This window comes from Ornithorhynchus anatinus, chromosome X3 (genome assembly GCF_004115215.2).
Source record: "Ornithorhynchus anatinus isolate Pmale09 chromosome X3, mOrnAna1.pri.v4, whole genome shotgun sequence".
Taxonomy (NCBI): Eukaryota; Metazoa; Chordata; class Mammalia; order Monotremata; family Ornithorhynchidae; genus Ornithorhynchus; species Ornithorhynchus anatinus.
Window position 1 is genome coordinate 14170545 of NC_041751.1, and position 26270 is coordinate 14196814.

General features: G+C 40.2%; 1 protein-coding gene across 2 annotated transcripts in view; it reads right to left on the reverse strand.

Annotated features, from left to right (window-relative positions):
* CDH12 (cadherin 12) overlaps positions 1–26270 on the reverse strand; it is a 503695-nt gene that overhangs the window by 3553 nt on the left and 473872 nt on the right. For both annotated transcript variants that reach the window (XM_007655500.3, XM_039910661.1), the window contains 5 exons: positions 21815–22002; positions 13604–13857; positions 9314–9450; positions 933–1054; positions 124–241 (listed from right to left, as the gene is read on the reverse strand). In XM_007655500.3, the coding sequence (XP_007653690.1) occupies positions 124–241; positions 933–1054; positions 9314–9450; positions 13604–13857; positions 21815–22002 (819 nt within the window). The remainder of the gene's footprint in view (positions 1–123; positions 242–932; positions 1055–9313; positions 9451–13603; positions 13858–21814; positions 22003–26270) is intronic.

Genomic DNA, 26270 nt, shown 5'->3' on the forward strand with positions numbered 1-26270 from the left:
AAAGCCACCAAACCGAAAAGTGGTAGAGTCGATATTAGAACCCAGGTACTCTGACTCGCAGGCCCGTGTTCTTTCCACTAGGCCATGCTGACAGAAAAAAACACATTTGAGTAGCCCTCTTACTTTTATAGTCATGGACTGTAAAATTTGGTTTCAGCGTCGCCTCGGGGGACAATCTGAAGGAAAATAGTTGCCCAGCAGGTGAAAGATCTCGATCGGCAGCACCGATTAACTGAATCACCTGGGAAAATAGAAATGGAACATGAGGTCAGTTTCCCATTTCAAAATGGGTTCCATCCCATTAACCTCACTGATATCAAATTTTTGACCCCACTGGTTGCAGATATTTTTAGGTTTGTCTCCCTTTTGGATCTGTACCCTTTGGGCATCTGGTATTCACCCCACCTATGGCTCCGTTGCATTTATGTACACAGCTATACATTAAGTATTTATCCTAATGTCGGCCTCCCCCTCTAGACTGTAAACTCACCGTGGGTAGAGGACGTGTCTACACCTCTGGATTATAATCTCCCAAGTGCTTAGTACAGTGCTCTGCACACTTTTATCGATTGAGTGTGTCACTGCTTTATTCTCTACCCTTCAAGCATTCAGTATAGTCCACTTGCACCAAGTGGTTGTTTAAGAAATATTACTATCACTACTACTGTTTCTAATATTACTGCTATGACTATTTCTAGCCCTGACTGGAGCATGATCTTCCATCTTTATTGCAGGCCTTACCACTCTTCACATATATACTATTTCTGCAAGTGGTCAAAAAGGAGGAATTAGCCTACAAATTGAGAGAGTTCTTATTTCCAGAGGGTTTCTTCTGTCCCATGATTTTTAGGAGTGCCTCTTCTGTCTGGTCATCAAATCCCAGTGACTCCCAACTGAACCAAAATTGAACTGTATAAATATCGTTGCTGTACCTGCCCGGGCTTGGCATTTTCACACACAGTTGTCTCATATGGCACAAAAATTTCTGGAGGAAATTCATTAACATCTAGGACATTGATGAGGACATTGACCTTGCTGGTTAATAATGGGTTACCTATCAAAATAGAGAAGGAGGGTGAGGGAGGGAGAGAGAAAGGGAATCATTAAGAAATCTAGCAGTAATACCATTTTATCCAAGGAAAACCACCTTCACATCAAACGTGAGTTGTCCCAAGCAATAACAGGATTTTGCAAGAACATAGTAATGATAGTAATAATAATGGTAATTGTTAAGTTTGTGCCAAGCACTGTTCCAAGTGCTGGGGTAGATATCAATTATTCAGGTTGGACACGGTCCCTGTCCCACATGGGGATCGCACTCTTAATCCCCATTATTATAGATGAGGAAACTGAGGCCCAGAGAATTGAAGTGACTTGTACAAGGTCACACATACGTACATGTGGTGGAGCTGGGATTGGAACCTAGGTCCTTCTGACTGCCTGATCTCTGCTCTATCCAGTAAGCCACGCTGCTTCTCTGACCAGGTAGCAAAACCTTTGGTCAGCTTTAACCTACAAACCATCGAAGGACACCAATAAAGTAGAAGCCGTTCTACAATTCAACGGCTAGCGAAGCAGCGTGGCTCAGTGGAAAGAGCCCGGGCTTGGGAGTCAGAGGTCATGGGTTCGAATTCCAGCTCTACCACTTGACAGCTGGGTGACTGTGGGCTAGTTACTTAACTTCTCTGTGTCTCAGTTACCTCATCTCTAAAATGGGGATTAAGGCTGTGGGTCTCAAGTGGGACAACCTGATGACGCTGTATCTACCCCAGCACTTAAAACCGTTCTCTGCACATAGTAAGTGCTTAACAAATGCCAATATTATTATTATTACTGGGCTATGGCTGAATGTGATATTCTTCAAATTGACTATAAGGAACTATCAAATCATTGCTGATGCTTTCGTGCCTCATTTTCAAACAGAGCTATTGAAAATTTCTTACCAAACTCCAGAGGATAAAGCAACTCCCATCTTCAGGGGTCTCCCACAAAATTATTAAGGAAACAATCACACTAGAGCAAATTAGACATTGAAAAGCAGTAAGAATGCGACTTCTGATTTTATTGAATGATCCCAAGGGCCTGGTATGGTGATCTGCACACGATAGATATCGATCTACTTACTGATATTTATTCATTAGACATTGATGATGAGGATTATGATATTCTCACCAATCGATGTTGTTTATCTCGTTCTTACTGTGTGCAGAACAGGGAAATTGGCCAACGGGGGAGTACAATACAACAGAGTTGGTAGACACATTCCCTGCCTGCACTGAGATCAGTCTATAATATTCTTAAATATAACAAATCATTACGAGTATAAGAATATATACTATATTTTTCTCCCATATTGGCTAACCAAAAATACCACAGTATACTTTATAGAAAAATGCTAGCGTATTCAATCATTTTCTGGTGCTGAGCGTATTTACTTCTCTTGTACAAAATAGAAGAGAAGACTGCTCCACTTGCTTTCTATGTTCTTCCTTTCACTACGTGGAAAAAAGGAGGGGGTGGCTGTTGCTGGCAGCTATACTCTGAGTACAATACCACTTTTCCTGCATATTTGTTTGATTGGCATGAGGACTGAGTGTTGACAAAAACATCATCAGAGTCCCTAGGGCTTATCTGCTCTTTGGTGCCTAACCTGTCCAGGCTATGTTCAATGGATGACGGAAGTAACGCGGACACAGCGTGGCTGTGTACGTGACTATGGTACTGGAGAAATGACAGTACAGTCTGAAACCAGACCAGTCTTTCCCTCCACCCCTCAGAAAATAATGCAGACCCATCTATCATTACAATTCGTTAGGTGAGCAAGCCGTGGAATAATATTCTTTCATATTTAAAATATTCTTTCATATTTATGCCAATTGTCTAGTTTCTGAAGATTCATAAGCTTCCATAATTTTCCTCAGATTCATTTTTCTTTAAGGCATGTGAATGTTTAAAAGAAATACTGGGAACAGCTCATACAGTGAGATTTCACATTTGTCGACAGCTCTTTTAATTCCAGGAATTTCACCCAACAGATGAACTAACTGTGTTGTCGTACTGTTTTCTTTCATTCCAACACTTGTCTATTGTTGGATCTTGTGCCAATCATTTAACTTCTATTTCCTTCAGTTTCCTAATCTGTAAAATGGAGCTTAAATATCTCTTCTTCCTCCACCTAAGTGTGTGACTACAACGTGGGACAGGAACCATGTCTGATCTGATTGTAATGTATCCCTCCCAGCACTTAGACCAGTGTTTGGCACATTGTAAGCACATGGCAATTATTTAATTCTTATTCTTATCATTACTATTGTTATCGTGATGATGATGATGACATTTTTTAAGCGCTTGCTATGTGCAAAGCACTGTTCTAAGCTCTGGGGAGGATACAAGGTGATCAGGTTGTCCCACGTGGGGCTCACAGTCTTAATGTCCATTTTACAGATGAGGTAACTGAGGCCCAGAGAAGTGAAGTGACTTGCCCAAAGTCACACAGCTGACAAGCGGCAGTGCTGGGATTTGAACCCATGACCTCTGCCTCCCCAGCCCGGGCTCTTTCCACTGAGCCACTCTGCTTCTGCTGCTTCTTATTATGCTGTAGTTCATTCCTTTCAGACATGAGCAATAGGAAATCTTCCATCATGTTCCACTGGAGACAGAGGCGTCACTGGGGCATTTTCAGGCATCACTGGCCACGAGCAAAATGGCATGTGTTGAAAGTTCATATCCCCACAATATACATGTTTTGACTGGAAATGGAACCTCAAATACAGACAAGTGGGCTCAACAAAGGCCTATAGACTTTCAGTGAAGAGACCGTGGATTAAAAGAAAAGTGGGACGCTAAGGGTACAGCTCACTGATGGTTATGACAGCCCATCACTCTGAGCGATAGAGGGCTGTAAGCCAAGACTTGCTGTTCTTTCCTTTCTTTTTTCATCTCATAATGATTCTTCTTTGCCAACATTCATTTTGATTACGGGATCATCCAAAGATACTTTCCTTCCCAAAACATTCTGATTTGAATTGGACTGGTGGCTAAGAGATTCATCATTATTATGACTAAACATTTAGAGTGTAATATTTCCAATTAACTGGCTATCATTTTTTACAGGAGTTATTTCTCACACCATATCCATGAAGCATGGCCAAGTAAGGTGTTGATTACTGTTAAATTGAAGGGAATTAATAAACAGGGTTTCATCAAGACAAGGATTTGTCTTCTAAATGAAACTGTCTCTTCAGTCCCATAGCTTGATCTAGTCTATAACACAGTTTGAAAATTGCACTTTGGAGATTCATCTTAATAAGAAAAGTTGCAAATGATTTTTTTCTTTATTCTGCAAGAAGAATTGTTTAATTATTTTAGGATAACTGTCAGAGGGACTTGGGAGAATTGCTGACTTAGGGCAGACAACTTTAACAAGAGTCATCAGTCCTAGTTTTCCAAATCTGAGATTTAAGCAGTAGCAACTTGTAGTCTATAACGATTTTAGAACTTGTGAAGCTTCGGATGGAATCAGTCTCTCACTGACCTGGGTGAAGGCACCCTCAAGTCCCTAGAAAACCCCTCAGTACTGGAGTTGTTGGACTCTGAATTTCTACTTGTACGTTGTGTCATCTACTTGTACGTTGTTTCCATCGATTAGACTGTAAGCCCATCGATTAGACTGTAAGCCCGTCATTGGGCAGGGATTGTCTCTATCTGTTGCCGAATTGTATATTCTAAGCGCTTAGTACAGTGCTCTTTACATAGTAAGCGCTCTATAAATACCATTGAATGAGTGAATCTTTCCTATTGCACCTTCATCAAATTCTCCCCCGACCTTACTTTTAGAATATGAGACCCTGAAGAGTCCCAGTGTTTCATTCAATGGTCACCACATAATGTTAGATTCATGATTAATATGGGGAGCAGTGTGGTCTAGTGGTTAAAGCAAAGGCCTGGGGTTCAGAAGGATTTAGGTTCTAATCCCAGCTCTGCTACTCATCTGCTGGGTGACCTTGGGCAAGTCACTTCACGTCTCTTCTTTCTCATTTACCTCATCTGTCAAATGGGGATTAAGACTGTGAGCCCCACGTGGGACAGGAACTGTGTCCAACCTGATAAATCGGTATCTACCCAGAATTTAGAACAGTGCTTGGCCCAGAGTAAGCTCTGAACAAATACCATCAAAAAATACTACTGAAACTACAACTGGAACAAACTAGAAATGAGATCCACAGATTCTTTCACTGGACCCAAATCCGCTCCTTTAAATCGCTTTGCTTCTTAAATTACAAGTCACGCTAGGTAGAATAATAGGTCTGCTTTATTTTGAGACTTGTAACTTAATTAAAAGCAAATTGATCTAAGGAGCAGAATAAAGAAAGCTCTCTGCTATTTTTTCATCTTACTCAAATTGCAGAGCAGGCTTGAGAAGTACAATGCCAAGATTTCTTTATTCAAGTTCCTGGCACTGAAATGTGGTACATCCTGCTGGGATACGACTTTGCTCTTAGGGTTTGCCTGAGGTAAGTAGGGTGGCTTATTTCAAATTGTTTGAAACCAAACTCAATCCGCTCTGGTCGCGTCTATTCAAATATATATGCTACATGCCCTGAAGGTAAACATCTAGGAAGGAAGGTTGTATTCTCTATCACTCCCTGCTTTCACCAGCATACTGGAGCAAGTGCAGAAGTTCTCTCACTTTGATTTACTCCCACTTACTTAGTTCAGTGCTCTACATACAATCGTCATCCAAGAAATGCTACTGATGATGATGATGAGAAGTCTAAGCATTTTAGATCAAAATCAATGCTATTACTGGAAATTTAACTGAAAGTAGATATATTTCAGTACCACGGCACCCTTATTTTTTTTTTTCTATGTGAAAGGTAGGAGAAACACCATCAGTACATTCTAAAATGTTCTTTTCTATGGAGTAAACTTTCTGTGGACAGGGAACATGTCTACCAACTCTGCCATTTTGTACTCTCCCCAGCACTCGGTAGAGTGTTCTGCAGACTATAAACACTCAGAAGATATGACTTACTTATTAATCACTGAACTATCTGAGTGGATAGCAATCGTGAGCAGTTTTCTTCTTTAGTAAAGGCTTCACGAAACTCTGGCTAGACAGACCCTTTATGGGATAAACCTAGGAGTATGTTAAGGCTCTGACTTTATGTGCAAACAATATGGGTAGGACTGTTAGTCACCTACTGTTAGTCACAATATGGGATAGGCCGAGAAGCAGCGTGATCTGATGAAAAGAACATGGAACTGAGAGCCAGAGGATCTGGATCCTAATCTCACTTCCACCAGCTATGCGACCTTGGGCAAATAACTTATCCATGCCTCAGTTTCCTAATCTTTAAAATGGGGATTCTATATCTGCTCTCTTTCCCCTTAGACTATGAGCCCGTGTGGGACATGGACTGTGTCCCACCTGATAACTCTGACTACCTCAATGCTTAGTATAGTGCTTGGTATATAGGAAGTGCTTAACAAATACCACTTACTATATTATTATTATTAATAATCAATCTTATTCATTAAAGACTTATCGTGTGCAAATCACTGTACTAAGCACTTGGGAGAGTTCAATATGACAATATAGTAGACGCATTCCCTGCCCACAAAGAGCTTAAAGTCTAGAGGGGAGCTTGCATTATTATTAGCATCTTCACTGCAAGATGGACTTATCAAACTGACACCCTGAACATGAAAGTCCTGTCCATACTGCATTTTCAGTATCGCAACTTTCTGAAACTAGAATCTGGGAGGATGGTGGTGTTGTCTATAGTATTGGGAACTATACAGGGAGAGCAGGATTTGGGTGAGAATTCAGTTTCGGACATAGTAGGTTTGGGGCATTGGCAGGACATCCAGGTCCTGAAGTTGAGAGGAAATACAAAACTGCAGCGAAGGAGAAAGATCAGGATTGGAGAGGTAGAATTGGCAATCGTCTGTTTGGAGATGGCGACTGAAGCCATGGAAGCAAATGGGTTCTCCAAGGGAATGGGTGTAAGTGGAGAATAGAAGGAGACCCAAAATTGGGCCTTGAGGGACTCCCATGGGTAGTAGGTGGAAGGCAAAGAAGGTACCCAAGAAAGATCAAAATGCAGAACCTCAAACTCTTCTATAGTGCACCACCTGGAAGCCCACAAAATTAGCTATGACAAATAACTAGAATGTGAACAGATTGTCTTTCTGCTGGCCTTCAGGCTCTTTGACTAGTTTGAATTTTAGCACGCGCTACTCTAAATTCTCATAATTTAGATTCACACTGCTATGGGCTGATTCCTGCCACGGTTAGGCATTTTTTCTCCAAGCTGCAAACTGATATATTTTGTTTAGGACTACAGATCAAGGCGGAAGGCAGAGGGAGAAGGAGAGGGATCCTTGATCATAGGGACAATTTTAATTTGCATGAATGATGCCTATGCTATATCTACTTCTTTTTCTCCTTTGAAATTCTCAAGGTTAATTTCAGTAAGGGATTGAAGTTACTCTTACACACAAGGCAGTCATACATAACAGAATTATTACTACAGCAAAAGTATTTGTAATATAACTGCACTAACATTGATTAATGGCTATTTTTAATTAATTGGAAGCAATGCAATCATGCTATCCTTTTATTTTCCTTGACAGTTTTTATAGAGAGGTCAAGACCATAACATATGTTGGGTAAAACTGCAATATGCTACACTTAAACACAATTATGTTCTTATTAGGACAAGGCTGAACGGTTTCATTTCACATTCTTTCAGAGTACCCTATTCGGCTGGCTAATTTGATCAATTGATACACGGTAAACTCAGTCCCGAGAATACAACCAAACTGTATATTTTCAATGACAATTCATCTTTCAATATGATATTGATCTAGAAAAAGAAAGCAACTCAATACCTAATTATTTTTAAGTAATTTATATATTTTACACTATTTCTCCATTGCGGGGCAGTGACTGATTCTTGTACAGCGTATGAAGGGTTGGTGCTCTTTGTATTTTCAAAGCAATACAGAAGCAGCGTGACCTAGTGGATAGAGCAAGGGTCTCGGGGTCAGACCACCCAGGTTCTAATCGTTGCCTGTCACTTGGCTGCTGTGTAACCTAGGGCAAGTCACTTAACTCCTCTGGTCCTCAGTTACTGCATGTGGAAATTGGGGATTAAGACTGTGACCTCTATGTGGGACAGGGACTGTGAATGACTTGAATGACAGGGACCAAATTGACTTGTCTCTACCCCAGCGCTTAGAACGTGACACACAGGAAGCACTTAACAAATAACACAATTGTAAAGCACTGTGTATTCGGGATTCACGTGGCCCCAGCCGGCATCATCATCAGTTGCCGGGCCTCTGGGACTTAAGGAGAGTGAACCCATATACAATTCATCTTTGCCATAACATGCCTAAGAAATTAGAAAAATGGTCCACTTTCACCTGGTTAGAGTAGAAGCCTATATTGGAAAGTTACCTTGCATTACTGTACTTTGCTCCCATCTCGCTCTCCTTGCTAACACTCTCCTCCCGGCCTGGTATTCCTTCCTACTTCATACCCGACAGGCCACCACTTGCCCCTTCTTTTAAACCCTACTAATATAACTTCTCCTCCAGGAAGTCTTCCCTAACTGATCACTCAGTTCCCCCACCCCGTTTCCCCTCCCTATCGCATCCCTTATGTACCTGAATCCATATTCCTTAAGTACTTAGGTATTCATCCCATGTTCTGCCCTTAATTTTTACAGAATTTATATATGCTTATACTCCCATGCTTCTCCTAGCTGTTTTTTGCTTTTTTTTAATATCTATCTCCCCAAGTAAATTGTAAAATCCTTAAGGGCTGGGACTGTGCCTATTTATTCTACTATTTTAAGAGCTTAATATAGTGGTCTGCTACAATAATATTATGTCATTTGTTAAATGTTTATTTTGAGTCAACTTGTTGTAAGCACTGGGGTAGATACAGGTTTATCAGGTAGGATACAGTCCCTGTTCCGAATGGGTCTCACAGTTTAAGTAGGAGGGAGAACAGGTATTTAATCCCCATTTAACAGTTGAGGACCTGCGGCACAGAGAAGTTAAATGGATTCCCCAAGATCACACAGCAAGCAATTGGGAGAGGTAGGATTAGAACCCAGATCCTATGACTCCCAGACCTTTCAAATAGGCCTTACTCCTTCTCCGTACATTATAAATGATCAACGGATACCATCGATTGGTTGACTGACCCACGTGGGACACAAATTGAATTCCTTGCATGATCAGATTGAATGAAAATCTCATCAGCCAACTCTTTGATCTTAACTCCGCCAATACTTACTAACTTTACTTGCAATGATAGAGAAATTATACTGGGAGGCACTTTCTCTGTCCAGTAATTCATTGGTAGCAATAGTTCCTTCAGTTGCATCTATCGTAAAATAGCTGTCCCCATCATTCTTCCAATCCAAGAAGTACCTGTGTGGACGAAAGAGAAGACACCCAAATGCAATGATGGCACATTTATCAAACGGCAGCCAGGCCGGTTTGACAGTTCCTTATATTTCTCCCTGGAGTGCTTACTTACCTTGCAATAAAGAAGAGTGTAAATGATGGTTTCTTTATTGCCAAGTCAGTATGCTCAAGGGTGAACTCAAAATAATGAAAGATTTACTACTCCTGCTGTTCAGATTACCTTAGGTCCTTGGTATCTTGACAACTCGGCAGAGGCAACGGAGATTCACCCTGACCACTGATGTTCTGAAACTATTAAAGATGAGGAAGCGGTCATTGGTGGGGGCTAGTTTCTCTGAGGGACGTGTTTCCCGTCCTCCTTGGCTAAGATCATTCCTTCCTCGTCACCTGTCAGCAACCGCTTTGGTAACTTACCATCAATAATTCTTCCCACGAGTCCTTCCTAGAGAGGGTGAATCACAACAGAACCCTCTCTGTCTGGTACCCATTGTGCATCATAGTAAACCAGGACTCCTGACTATTAAAGTTGCGTGTCAGATTCACCGATGACATTGATTCGGTGTCACTCAGGAAAATTTCTAGTCTTAGGTAGGGCTCTGTAGACACAGGCTATTACACAAAGTAGGCCTTCACTATCTTAGGGTAATTGTCTTTAATCCTTTTGAGATTTTACACTGTTGTTTAAAATAATTTCTAAAGTAGCCAGATATCCCAGGCTTCTAATTTATTGATGTTTTCTGCACATGGTTCGGGTCATATCTGAACCTGATTATTTCTCTACTTCTTCACTCAGCCATCAGCCCAGTGCTTCGTACAGCACATAATAAGTGCTTAATAAATACTATAATTATTAATAGCATTATTTCAAGTTTCATGTTTTATTATTATATCTTTTTTGTACATTTGATTATTTAGCCAGGTACAGCCTGCACTAATAAATATTATTACTAGAAATGTTTCATCCTGATTCATTAAACCACTTTTTTGCTAGAGCCTGCTTCCTACTTTCAATATTTATCAATCATTTTTATTTGTCTCCCTCTATCAGTTGTAAACCCCTAGACAATAGGAAACATGATTCTTTCTGCCTCTGGACTCCCCAAGAAGCAACAGGGCCTAGTGGAAAGAGTGCAGGCCTGGAAGTCAGTGGACCTGGTTTCTGATTCCAGTTCCAACACTCCTATGTGAGCATGGGAAGGTCACTTCTCTATGTTTCAGTTTACTCATCCATAAAATGGAGATTCAATACTTGTTCTCCCTTCTATGTAAATTGTAAGAATTTTGTGGCACAGGGACTGTGTCCTGATTAACTTGCAGCTACTCTAGCCCTTGGAATAGTCCTTGATACATAGTAAGCACTAAACAAACACCACAGTTATCATTTTTATTATTACTACTGTTTATCCCTTCCTCAACACCTAATGAATACCTCTAATTGTTATCAAAATCCTCGGACACACTAAGTCTATCTCTAAAGAATCACTACTTTCTCTAAGCCACGACATGATAGTATAGCCTCAGTGTCTCTCTCTTTCTCTCTTTCTCTCTCTGCATTTAAAAAGAAATAAAGAAAGATCTTATTATCAGATGATTGTCATCTCCATTTCGAATGGGTTTGGCTTCCGGAGAGCACTAGCTAACTAATTTCTATAAAGAGAACATTTGTGGATGCTTTGTTCTGCAGATCTTTGTGCTTTATTTTAGCTGCTAAAGGTCCGCCTTTCATGTTTTCCATTCCTATTGTTCAGTGGATCACAGATTAATTGCATTGACTTTGTGATGTTTTCCTAGTGAAATTGGTCAAATATGATGACTGTTGGCCAAAGAAACTTGCCACAGTAATGGTAGTATTCTTGAGTAGGGCAGCATTTAATGAGCGCCCATTTGGTACAGTGCACTCTACTAGGCGCTTGGGAAATATAGAAGAAAGTGACGCGTTCCTTTCCCAGAAGGAGCTTACACTACCGGGGGGGGGGGGGAGGGGGAGGGGAGGGTGTCACAAATATAGCCCTAGTTACAATTCAAGTGACTGAAACAAATAACTGAGTAAACAAAGCTATTAGAGTGCTAAGGAGTGTGTAAATAAATGCAAGCAGTGTAGCCTAGTGGAAAGAGCACCTGGGTTCCAATTTTGGGGACTGGATACCCATTCTCCCCCTACTTAGACTGTGAACCCCAAGTGGGACAGGATTGTAACCACCCTGATTTTTATCTAATAATTATAGTATTCATTAAGCGCTTACTCTGTGCCAGGTACTGACTAAGCACTGTGGTAGATAAAAGCAAATCGGGTTGGATACCAGCCACATGTGGCTCACAGTCTCAATCTCCATTTTCCAGATGAGGTAGCTGAGGCACAGAGAAGTTAAGTGACTTGCCCTAGGTCACACAGCAGATAGGTGGGAGAACCAGAATTAGAACCCAGGTCCTTCTGACTCCCAAGTTCTGTATTCTAACCACTTGGCCATGCTGCTTCCCTAATACCATACTATGGAACCAGCGGAAGCTCGCTAAACATTCACTAAATTGACCGATGGTTTTACTTACTAATTACAAAGGATGATGTTCGTAATGTAAGCACTAACTGATTTATAAGGACACAGCCATTTCATTTATTGCCGCAAATTTTGAAGGCTTTCCAGAGCAACGTCTATGAAAAGGCTCATTTTAAAATAAGATTTATTATAATAAGGTGCAAGGTATTAGTGTGTAAAATGAGATGTAATGTATCCCCTAAATCGAAAGAACCAAGTAGAAGTTGACCATAATAATGCTAATTATCCTAAAAGTGTCGATAAATAGATTTCCTTCAATTTAATTGTGTAGTTCTCAGTAGGACAACTCATTTTTCAAAAGGGATTCTTTGTGAGATAACTCCCCTGACGAACCACATAATTCTGGATGTGTATGGGCACGTTAAACAAAAGATTTAAAAGAAGGTGGTGTTTCCTTGCTTTAATCATGGTGCTTATTACACCTTTATCAAAACGGGTCTGTTGATACATTACCATGAATTGGTTGGAGGAAAGATTTCATTTTAAAATGTTGTACTGAAAATTTCTGAGTGAATCTGGAATTCGGGTTTTGAATAAAACTAAGTTTGTTGTGGGCAGAGAATATGTCTACCAACTCTATTTTAGTCTATTCTCCCAAGCTCTTACTACTCAGGTGCTCAATAAATACAACTGATTGATTGATATTTAGAAAGAGCTGGAATAAAGCTAAACTGTCCACCTAATCTGGCTTCTGCCCTGACTCTCACTGTAGACTGAAAACTCATTTTGTGCAGGGAATATCTGCTTATTGTTATATTCTACTCTCCCAAGTGCTTAGTACAGTGTTTTGCACACAGTAAGCACTCAATAAAGATGATTTACTGACTGACAGCTTCTCTGGACTTCAGTTACCTCATCTGTAAACCAGGGATTGAGACTGTGAGCCCCACATGGGACGTGGACTGGGTCCAATTTGATTACCTTGTATTTACCCCAGCACTCAGCACAGTGCCTGGCTCAGAGTAAGTGTTTATCAAATACCACACACGTGCAAAAAATAAAAAATTAAAAAACACAATTGGATCTCAGTCAGATTACTTTGTTCAGCTTTGTCACCGTTCCTACCACAGCCTGGAGATGAGGAATGGATGGCCTTGAACACCAGAGCAATTTGGGGTTGAAAAATAGCTGTGCTTCTTAGGAATAGAGAAAGAGAAGTAAATGAAGGTACTTGTTTCTTCTGACCTCTCTTTCTGCCTCTGCCCTCGGACACAGAGCTCGCAGCTGGTGACGGCTCCATTCCACTCTTCCCCACCCATTTTGACCCTGCTGCTGAGACAATCTAAGGAGAATGAACCTCCATTTTCCTCCGACATTTCGGTGATGAGCTCACAAGCATTACTCCCTCTATTACCTGGCTTCTGCCATCATTTCCACCTCCCTTGACCAGGAATCAATTTGCAGCACAAAATTCGCGTTCATTCTTGTCACTGATTTAGAAGCACCATTATCAGGGCTCACATTTCTGGAACCTAGCAAACCCTCTGATATTAAAGAAGAAAAACAGCTCGACCCCACCGCCAGTTCCCTCAACATCTTGCAGTCAGGCTGACGTCGCGAATCCGCTTTTGACGCTGTGCCAGGAGAGGAAATCTCCTTACCGAACGGCACTGCTGCCAAGGTCGAGGTCCTGGGCAGTCACAGCTCCGATGATGGTACCCACGGGAGTATCTTCGTAAACCTCCATGGTGTACAGACCCTTGCTAAATACGGGCGGCTCCTCTACGTCCAACACGCTGATCTTCACAGTGGCCGTGTCTTTGAAGGGCCCCACCGAGAGGAAGCGATGATCGAGATGAAGGTTGGAGGCTTCTACCTTGAAAGTGTACGCCTTCTTCGTTTCAAAATCCAGTGGCTGAAGGAAAGACAAGGCAAAAGGGAACGTAAAATGGGTTCCTATGGGCTCACTGATGTCTTGTCTGATTTAAGTGAGGGGTTCTGTGCGTCCAGTGTCTGTTCCTCTGATATAATCAATCCTCCTATGTTAAGGATGGAGTCTTAAAGAATCTCACGTGAAAGGAAACTTTGTTTCATGGTTGTCACACCGTGAGTGATGTCACAAATGTGTGTGCAAATGTTTACTCTCTCTCTAGACTGTAAGCTCACTGTGGTCAGGGAATGCGTTGGTTTACTGCTATATTGTACTCTCCTCAGCACTTAGTATAGTATAATATAAGTTAGGGCACTCAATAAACTGCTGAATCAGTGAATGAGTACTAATAAATCTGGTGATAAACAAATAAATTATAAATCAATAAATATGACTGTCTGAATGAATATTCCTCCTACAGTAAAATATGTGCTCAATAAAGATGATTGACTGACTGACAGCTTCTCAGGGCTTCAGTTACCTTATCTATAAACTGGGGAATGAAACTGTGAGTCCCACGTGGGATGTGGAGTGTGTCTAATTTGATTACCTTGTATTTACCCAGGACTCTGCACAGGACCCGGCACATAGTAAGTGTTTATCAAATACCACACACATGCAAAAAAAAACCCGAACACAACAAAAAACACAATATGGATCTCAGTCAGATCACTCATTCAGCTTTGTCACTGTTCATTCATTCATTCAATCGTATTCATCGAGCGCTTACTGCGTGCAGAACACTGTACTAAGTGCTTGGAATGTACAATTCGGCAACAGATACGGCTCCTACCCCGGCGTGTTGTTTGATGGTATGGCTCCACCCATAATAGTTTATAATAATAATGGTAATTGTGGTGTTTGTTAAGCACTTAAAATGTGCCAAGAACTGTACTAAACACCGGGGCAGAGAGAAAATAATCAGGTCTCATATGGGACTGAGAGTCTAAAAAGGAAAGAGAACAGGTTTGAATCCCCCATTTGCAGATGAGGGAACTGAAGCACAGGGAAGTTTAGTGATTTGCCCGAGGTCACATCACAGGTAAGTGATAGAGCCAGTATTCAAACACAGGTCCTCTCACTTCCAGGCCCGGCTTCTATCAGCTAGGCCACCTGCTTTTCCACATCATGTAATGGAAACACATTATAACAGAACAGACTGTAGGGAAAGTGTTTCCCAAATTGACCTTTTGGAAAATTTACAAGGGGGGAAATAAAACATGTTTACAAATGTCTCAATGTACCATGATTGCATGGTATATGAGGGCAAGCACAGGTATGAACATCAACTGAACTATCCTTTAACCCAGTCGCAAATTTCATCTGTTAGCAAAGATTTTTTTAAGATAAAATGGTACCTGGGCTGAAAAAACAGAGCTAGAAAGCATCTAAGGGATAAAAGGATCATTCCTTCATGGACTCCTAGGTAATACTGGCATCTAGTGGTATCAAGATATAATATTCAAGCGAGGATTTTGTGGTTTAAGAAATACTACATATGAAAAAGCACCAGCATTACAACACTGGGATTGTAGATAATCACAAATATGATTCCTATGACAATAAAATATTATCACCTCCACAACGTCTATCTCTTTTTTGGTTTCCAAATAAAATATCAGGACACGAAAAAATGACAGAAATTTTGCATCTTGGGAAAACGTGGACTTGTATGCTATTATTTAACTTATTCCAGGGATGCAGTGCTGATGAGATACATAATGGAACCAAGAGATAATTTAATGTTTTGGAGTTTAACAAAGAGTTTATCTCATTTATTTTGAACTCACTACCTACTCTGTTAAATTCAATTCACAGGTATTGAACAGCTACAGGATGCAGAGTATTGACTGAGCCAGTGAGGTAGCCATTGTATTTTCCTTTAAATACAGCTGCCTGAATCGATACTACTGTTGACACCTTAAATTTATAATTCAGTGATTCCAAACAGTCAGCCTCAACATTGCCATTACTGACAACATGCTCTCTGGAGACAGCACCTGGTGAGATGCTCAATGAATCCTCTTCGCCATTAACTAGAAGAGGTCAGGTAATTCAGGGATAGCAGAGATGGAGAGGTTCCCAGGCTGCTCATTTCAGATAAGAGACTAAACTGCACTCAAGATGAACGATATGATTTCGTTCCCATCATTTCACAGCTCGGAACGTAATTCCTATTTGTAGGGGTCACGTGATTGCTAATTGCCGGATCAACAGCGCTAAGGAACCCCCTCTCTGGCATATCGGAGTTAAAAAATCGAGTCAGGCTGAATCAATTGCTAACAAGCTCATTTTGTAGGTCCCTAAGAACAGGGTTAAAAATCATTTAAAAATGACCAGTCTTGACCTTCCCTATACTTCCACTTGTTTCTGCTGTCCTGAAACTAAAATAGATTCAAGGAACGTGGGGACATGGTTTTAATCACCTCACCATTCCTCTCCCTCCTTCATCCCTTTAGGAGACTATCCTAGAAAAATCCTCTGATCAAGCCTAGCTTCCAAATGTCATCATTTCAGGTGAATATCAGGGTTATTAATCCTGTTTATATGACAGTAATAATTAGGGTATTTACTAAATCCTTGCCTTGTGCCAAGTATTGGGGTAGATAGGAGGTTATGAGCTCAGACACAGTATTTATGTCATACCAGGCTGGGATTAGAAACAGTTTCTCCTGCCTCCCAGTTGTGGGCATTTTCCACTAGGCAAGGCTGTCTTTCTATGAGCAGTATTCCTCAAATGACTGAATTCCAGTTGAAAAGCAAGTTTCTTTCTGGGAAAGATTATTCCCAGAAATAATTAAAAGAGTTTCATGTAGGAAATAAATATCATGGGTCCCTGAACAATCCACTGTTGATTGCAAAGTTGTCATGACCTCTATGCTGTAAACTCCTTGTGGGCAAGGTACCTGTCTACCAACTTTATTATACTGCCCCAAGCGCTTATTACTTTTCTCTGTCCCAAAGAACCTAATCTCACTTTTTTTCAGATCCATTCACCACTAAAGAGAAAAGGCTGCTTAATGCTTGTTGGAAATCAATGAGTGTTCATACCTTTCTAAATTGTCAATTCTTACAGATTCAATTTACCTAGTGGAAGAAGCCTAGGCCTAGGAGTCAGGGGACCTGGATTCTAATCCCAACTCTGCCCTCCCAGCCCTGCCACTTGCCTGCTGTTTAACTCTGGGCAAGTTCTAAACTTCTCTGTAAACTGAAAGTAGGCAGGGAATGTGTCTGTTTATTGTTATACTGTCCTCTCCCAAGTGCTTAATACGGTGCCTGCTCTCTGCACACAGTAATCACTCAATAAATTCAATTGACTGACTGACACTGTGGCTCAGTTTCCTCATCTGGAAAATGTGCATCATATACCTGTTCTTCTTACTTATACCGTGAAGCTCATGTGGGACAAGAACTGTTTCTCATATGATTATAGTGACCATACTCCCAGTACAGTGCAGTGTCTGTTGCATTGCATTTCCTTAGGAAATTGTATTTCCTTTCTCTTTTTGGTCAGTGAAAATTTTGCAGCCTCGAATGGCAACCAAGAAAATGCATTCTTTTGAGCCTGGTCTTTTAGATCGTTTTTGCTGTTTTTATGATCATTATTTTTCTGCCTGTCTTTGTCCTTCCCCAGAGGAGTGTGAACTCCCTGGTGGTCAGCTACTGTGTCTACTTTTCAAGGGTGCATTTTTTCCAGCCTTTATTCATTCATTCAATCGTATTTATTGAGTGCATACTGTGTGCAGATCACAGTACTAAGTTCTTGGGAGAGTACCATATAACAATAACAATATAACAGTAAACAGAAACATTTCCCTGCCCACAGTGAGCTCACAGTATAAAGCACAGTGCTTTGCACTTAGTATGTAATAATAGTATCAGGGATATTTATTAAGTGCTTACTATGTGCCAAACGCTGAACAAAGCACTGGGGTAGATATTCGATAATGAGGTCGGGCATAGACTCACACTCTAAATTGGAGGCAGAACATGTATTGAATTTCCATTTTAGAGATGAGGAAACTGAGGCACAGAAAAATTAACTGACTTGCTCAAGGTCACACAGCAGGTAATTGACAGAGTGCCTTTTTTTCAAGTTAGTACAGTGTTTTGCTCATAGTATGCAATAATAATGATAATAGGGATATTTGTTAAGCTCTTACTGTGTGCCAAGCTCTGAACTAAAGACTGGGGAAGATACACGATACTCAACTCGGTCACAATCTCTGTCCCACATGAGTCTCACAGTCTAAGTGCTCGTATACTGAATCTCCATTTTACAGATGAGAAAACTGATGCACAAAGCAGTTAACTGGCTTGCTCAGGTCACACAGCAGGAAACTAGCAGGGCCAGAATTAGAACTCAGGTCCTCTAGATGTCAGGTAGCTGCTCTTTCCACTCATCCCCACTGTACCTTTATTATTATTATGTAGGCTCAGAACTGGACTGACCAGGCATTCAATCATGATAAAGCAACTTAGACATAGTGTATTTTTTGTCCTAACCTAAGAGTTAAAGAAGAGAATACAGAGAAGAAGGGGAGCTTCGTGAGCCAGACAATGAGTAAAAAAAAAAAAAAAATATATAACGGTGCAGGAAAGTCTTCATATTCACACCTTATATTCCTCCAACTGCCATTTCAGACTTTCGTTGTCAACTAAGCACTTGAGAACTCAAAATGATCAAGAGTTTTTCAGTACATATCTTCTGTACTCTATAAAGTCCCTAATTAAACAAATACCGCAATTATTTTGATAGATATCAGTAAGTTATTGATATCTCTGTCCTGACCAGATTGTAAATTGAGGCAGAGAATATGTCTACCAGGTCTATTGTACTTCTCCAAGCATTTACAACAGTGCTCTGCACAGAGTAAGGGCCCAATAAATATCATTAATTGACTGACTAATCGAAAATACTGCTAGTCATGCACTGGTTTTTCAGACATGCCTGAAAAGCAGATAGAATTGAGGAGCAGCATCTGGAAAATTAAAGGTTAGTGACACAGGCAAGTTGTACAGATAACTATTCCTTACTTTCTGTGTGATTAACCACTGTGGATTCATAGGCAACTTCTGGGGTTTTGCTTAGTCAATAGATGATATTTCTAACTCATATATGACGGTACATAAATTTGAGTGGCCTGCTATTATTTATTTAACCCAGGAAAAATGCTGCAATTTCCAACACGGGAGAGACATTCGTAGGGAGACAAATGAATGATTCTGATATTGCACTGGCAGAAACCGAACATTTTCCCTAAGTGTTGTAATTTCATCACAATAGAAAATAAATGGCTTTTACTTAGAAATGATAGGTCCCTCACGGTGAAATCACCCCGAAAACATAAGGAGCTGAGATTGAAGCCTGGGATTCTGTTGGGTGGAACTGTAAAGATCCTGAACAATAGTAATCATCAGAAATGCCAATTAGAGCTGGGAAAACTGCAATGAATTTAGTGGCAAATTCTTCTTTCAAACCATACACACGTTGTGTTTAAAAGACTATATTGTTGTTTGTTATATTTTTTTGTCCCAAGTGCTTAGTCCAGTGCTCTGCACACAGTAAGTGCTCAATAAATACGATTGCATGAAAACAATTTGATAAATGAATGAACACCTTTTCTACTTGGGAAAATCATCCAGGAAACTCAGAACTGAAAAAAAAATAGCAAGTGTCATTCAGCTCTGAACAATAAGAAGTCAAAGTTTTATCTCATAAATTGTTGGGGGATGTGTAACAATTGCTGAGAAAAAGAAATCTTGAACTTCTCCCGATAGACTGTGAGCTCAGTGTGGGAAGGGAATGTGTCTACCAACTCTGTTACACTATACTCTCTCAGGAGCTTAGTACAGTGTTCTGTGCACGGTAAGTGCTCAATAAATATGACTGATTGATTGATTGATTGACTGATTGGTTAAAATGAGGTCCTACCTTTGGTTAGGGAAGTAAAGGTGTGGAAGAAGGCTGAGCCCTCCTCTGTCCCATGCCTTCTGGCTAACAAGGGGAAAGGCGCACTCTTGTCGCTTAGATCCACACCCAAAACCAGCTCTTCAGTGCTACTAGTACCAAATATGCTTGTGAAATTTGTTACACGCTCACTACATGCCAAGCGTAGTGCAAAACTCTTGACAGCAAGCTCACTGTGGGCAGGGAATACCTCTACCAACTCTCTTATAATAGTATTTCATACTTACCCAAATGCGTAGTACAGTTCTCTGACTCATTAGGTGCTTGATAAATATGATTGATTGAAAACTCTGTGGTGGATACTTTTAGAGGATACACTGTCCTTGTCCCCCTTGGGGCACAGAGTCTAAGGGGGATACGAGGGGTTTCATCTCCATTTTGCCCTGAGCCCAGTAAGTGCTCAATAAATACTATTGATTGATTGATTGATTTTACAGAAGAGGGAATGAAACAGTGTACTGTTAAGTGACTTGTTGAAGGAAAAACAACTGGCAAATGATGGAATGGGGATTAGACCCCAGAGGTCAGAGAAACAACATTGGAAAAAGCACAGGCCGAGGAGTCAGAGGATCTGGATTCTACTCCTGGCTCCACCACACGTCTGCTGTGTGACCTTGGACAAGTCACTTCACTTCTCTATTCCTCAGTTATCTAATCTGTATAATGAAGATTATGACAGAGCCCCAGGTGGGACATGGACAGTGTCCAACCAGATTAGCTTGTATCTACCCCAGTGCTTAGTACAGTGCTTGGCACATAGTTAGTGCTCAACAGATAACACTGAAAATGAATTAATTAAAAATAAAACTATCATCCACTTCACAGGGTCACATGCATCACAGATTTTCAAAGAGTTTGAAAATAAACTTCAAAGGTAACATATTTTACACCGAGATGCAAGATGTCTTGTATTTACAGTACCTTGAATGATTTCTCCTATAAAAACAGAGGGAGAAATCCCATACGCTAAATGATATGACTTCACATCAGCTATAAATATATGTGAAAGTGTCGCTTACTCTGATGATTTATGCACATCTAAATGTTATGCCATAAGGTGCAGTGAATTGAAAGAGCAAAGGGAAAATTAAATGCATTTTTCTTTTTTATTCATTTTCAGATAGTGTTCTATGTGTTTGACTTCACTAAGTATAAAAGGAGGGCTTTATTTTCCTATCAACCTGTAGATAGACTCATCTCTACCCCATGAACACCACTAATCTGACAATCCAATTGACTGATGTGTGAAGTGCATGAAGTGGCTTACGTTTTGGAAGCCCTTTTTGTAAAAAAAAAAAAAATTCTGAATACTACCAATCTGCTTCTTTAAGAAGTCACTTGCACCCATAACTGAGAACTACCCCTAGACCCCTATTCCTCCACGTCCTGTAACCTTCTTCCCATAACATTCTTTTGGCAATTTTCTCACCCCTCACCACATGCCCCTTCTTCAAGATTTATCAGACACAGAGCCAATTGGGGATTATTTTTGTTACTTGATTGAGGAGTTTCACTGTGTTTTGAGGGGGTGGAGGCAGGTGAGAGGGAAAAGGAGAAGTAACTAAGATAGTGATGATATTTTACCACTTATGAATGGTTATCACAAGGTGGAGCAGAAGAAGACCATGAAACCCTGCCCAGAGAACAGCTCCGGCCTTGCCACTTCATAACCGGGCAGACATTCCCCAGGTTAACTTCACCGTTTCTACCTTATCTCAGCTATTAACTGCCTATTAATTGGAGTCCTCTTGTCCTGTGGGAAATAAATAGTAGGGGATTCCAGAAAGTTAGACCACTGATTATGTGAGCCTATGGGACTGGGGTATGAGATTGTGACTTTATATGACCGGGTCAACTTGTGTCAACCCCAGCCCTTCAAACAGTACTTGAAAAATTGCAAACGATTAGCAGATACAATAAACAAAAGGTTGAATGGTGAAAATACTAACTGGATTTTATTTTTCTCGGTACCTTTTTCAACTTGATAACTCCTTCTTGGGTGTTCTCATCCGTGATGATGTCAAACAAATTGCCTCCATCTCCCGGAACAATGTTGTATTCAATTTCGGCATTTTTCCCCAAATCGGGATCCACCGCTCGGATTCTTCCAATAGCTGAGCCAACTGGAGAAGATTCAGGGACTTTTAAGTGGAAGATACCTAACGAAATATTATAAAGAAACGTGTTATCGATAGGGATTCACGGATTATATTGGGAGAACGGATTATATCGGGAGACTATCAAGAGAAGAAGGAAGTGCCTTGTGGGAAATAAATTAAATCTGTGAAAGTTCAGCGCTGGAGAAAGGTTGGATACCTGCAAGGAGCAATCAATATGAGACGATATTAATCTCCAGCTCAGATGATTATTAGGTTAACTCTTCTCTCCTGCAAAGATCTAGTGAAAGATTATGAAGCCAGGATGCAATTATGAGACAAAAAAGAAGCGTACATTTGCATAAATTAAGGTTCCAAATGATCCTCATCAACAGTATGACATTTATTGAGCAACAACTTCTTGCAGAAAATTCACCTCAAACTCAATTATGAAGAAATAACAAGGTGATATTCAAAATAGAATCTGTCCAAATTGGATTTTTAGAAATTTAAGAGAAAAAATATTCACTTTTATTTAAAATGTAATACAATTGAACAAAGTATCACAGATGTGGACTAACAAGAGTGACATTGTTTGCCACAAGGTGGAGCTCCTAGGATACGTAACTAAAACTGAATCCCTTAAGATGATCCAAAGAACGTTTAGCCCAGTGCATTCTTAGCTCACCAAGACAATCTGAATATGAGGATTCATTTGGTCATGAGTTGCTAGTGCACCTCCATGAATGCAGGTTTGGCAGGTGATTTAGGGCTAAAAGATGAACAGGTTTTTGTCTCCATAGAGTTCCTTTTCCTAAGGAGTTCTGTGCCCTCAAATGGTAGTAACATCACTCTCCACATCAGTTTATGATAAAGAGTTGAGACTGGTTATTATTTTACGCTTTCACTTTTCTAGCAATTAGGAAAAACTCATACAAATAAATGCACATACAGACCTTGCATTTCAATGACGAATCCCCGGTTCTAATTGTATTACAGATACAGGAACATCAGAAACTGCTAATAATAGTAATGTTGCTATTTGTTAAGCGCTTGTTATGTGCAGAGCACTGTTCTAAGCACTGCGGTAGATACAGGGTAATCAGGTTGTCCCAAGTGAGGCTCACAGTCTTCATCCCCATTTTACAGATGAGGTAACTGAGGCCCAGAGAAGATAAGTGACTTGCCCAGGCTCATACAGCTAACAAGTGGCAGAGCCTGGATTTGAACCCATGACCTCTGACTCCCAAGCCCGGGCTCTTTCCACTGAGCCAAGCTGCTTCTCATCCCCTTGGTTCAGGAGATACACGAGGTAGAAATTATCATGCCACATCCTGATATCTGTGAGATTGAAAATGGTTTGTGGCTCAAACCTTATCAGCTGTCCAAGAGATGGAAAAAAATAAGCTGGAAATTCACTCAAACATCAACTGTGCAAAAGAGCTTTCTACCCAGACAACTCCTTTATCATGTTCCTGCAGAGATTTGCTTTCTATAGATTTTCTATAAAAGGTAAGTCTAGTAAGTATTTTGGTTGGGGATGGGAGGCAGGGATTTATACATATTTCTCACTCTCTGGGGGTCCAGGAGATGGAACGTGAGAGAGACCATGAACAATGAGGCAAGAGATATGTAAGTTCTCAGGCTGGATAAGAGTGAACACAAATAATATCAGCAGGATGGTTTATTATCACGTGAGACATAAAACATGACCTTCATATCACATATAGATTGATCTCATATATTCCATTAGTACTTATGAACATATACTCCATTGCTTTCTCCTTTTTTCATTTATTTAAGTGTCTGTAGTTCCCCACTAGGCAGTAAGATTCTAAAGATCATGTATCATCTCTAGTAAGTCTTTTGTACTCTCCCTACTGCTTGCTTGGAACTGGCATCTGGACCCCAAAATGCTCAATAAATATTCTCCTTTGCTGGATCCTTAGTCTGTAACACTAACAGTCTGCTGATGGGAATGGGAAGGATTTTCTACAATCGCTTGAATTCTCAGGCACAATCAGCTAAATGCTTGCAATCATCAGCCTGCCTAATATGCAAATGTGGCCTCTGGCTATAGCACGCTGTCCACAGGAAAACACAAAGTGACTAGACTATATCCGTTAAAAGAAGAAAAATAAAGGCATGTTTGCATGTGAAAAATCAACAACATCAGCTTAATATGGAATTATTACCGAACTACTGTGAAAGCATTAGATTGCAAAATTTTCCATTAGGGTACGAACTCCAGTAGTCTGTACAGGCGTTGCCCGCTGTGGTACTTTTACACCTGTTGAGCTCTCCCACATGCGTTAGTAGAGTACTCTGCCCTCAATTACCGCTCAATAAATATCACTGATGGATTGGAGACAGACACTGTTGGCCAATTCATTTTGATTAAGCAAAATGGAAATAGGAGACACTAGGGCCTATCAGAAACAGAAACAGGAGATATGTGTGCTGTTATTATGAGGAGATTAAAAACTACAGGCATTTTTCCAAGCACTTAGGACAGTGCACTGAACTCAGTGGGTGCTCAGTAAGTACTGTCACTACTATTTCTACCAGATGATCCTGCAATAATATGGAAAGCAACAAGAATATCATTGGCTTAATCTTTGGTATGTGAACTTAATATTATCGTTTATATCTGGAGGAGAAAAAATGCTTGATCATTTGATCATTGCCGGTGAATTTTCTTCCCTCTTATCCCTTCATCCCACCCTCTTAAATTGCTGAAGGAAAAATTGGCAGAGATTCAGTGAAATATGTGTTATGGAAGGGTTTTGGTGCAGTTTAGTGAATAGAGATTATGCACCTATTTTTTTTTTCTCACAATGCTTTTCTCCCATTCAAGGCAACATGCTGAGATCCATGTTTTCAGTTCTGAAATGGAAGTTTATGGGGCAAATAATAAGAAATGTTAAGTCAGACTAACATTTCTTTGTGTTAGTTCAAATTAAGAAAGGCATTTTTAAAGTCAAGAGCAGAAGGTATGTACACTCAAATCCTGTCATTAGCTAAAAAGATTTGAGGACATGTTTAAAACTCAGTTTACTTTGGAGTTGAGAGTTCTCTCTGACCCACTTCCCCCTCCCCCCTAAAAAAGAAGAGTTTTATTTAGAAACTTAGCCTTCCCATACCAGGAGACAACATCTGTAGCTCACATAACTGGAACAGGCTTTCATAATTTACTTCTTTTGTGAGGTATGGTTTCAATCGACATAAAACACAGATACACAGTGCACTGGATTTCTGTTCTTTTCATAGCAGTTATATTTTTTAGGAAGTTGGAAGTCACCCAGATTCATTAAGACAAGAAATTCTCAATAAAATATTGTAGGTGGTTGTAAAGTCGGCTGAACACAGAGCAAGTCAGAGAAACTATACATTACTCATGTCAGATTATTTAGGTTCCATCGGTTTATTTCCAGTGACTTGGCATTTCATCATTTCTCGAAACGCAACAGCAATAAAACTGGGGTCGTTCAGATTAATTCAAAACTCTAAAGTAATCTTCAACTCTGCCAAAGAGCTCTTATGATGTACTATGTAATTATACTATTAACTTCCAGGAGTTCTACTTTGACATATAGGAAACATCTTAATAGGCACTACCTATATAAAATATACCTCAAAATAAAAGATGGAAGAAGAAATCACATATAGTTCCCATCAAGATAAAGTACATAAAGGAAAGCATAGCAGGGAGAAAGAAATTAAGAGTATCTCAACTTCTGGGTAGATTGAAAAAAAAAAAAACAAATGAAACAAAACAAAACAGAAAACTCCAGGTGGACATTCGGAGTTTGAAGTTTAGTCAAAATGTGAATATCGACATTCTAGTTGATTCACTGTGGTGAAATGGGATCAGTTGACAATCAGCTCCACTGGATAGATACGAATTTCTGCTCAGGCAAAAGAAGTGAAGAGGTTCCCTTGATAGACCACCAAGGAGTTTGTCAGAAATGAAATACGGTACAATTATTTCTTTCTGAACCTATTGGTATGTTGGGGGACCTGGAATATTTACCTGAATATTATCTTGTCGGTATTGAAATATCTAACCTGTCCTTCTACGTGCAATTAATTAGGTAATAATTACTAATAATTATGGTATTGACTAAGGGCTTACTATGGGCCAGGCACTGTACTAAGTGCTGGGGCGAATTCAGGCAAACTGGGTTGGACACAGTCCCTGTCGCACATAAGACTCACAGTATCAATCCCCATTTTACAGATGAGGTAACTGAGGCACAGAGAAGTGAAATGACTTGCCTTAGCTCACTATCTCAGAGTCTCCATTCCAGAGGACAAGCACAGTTATGTTT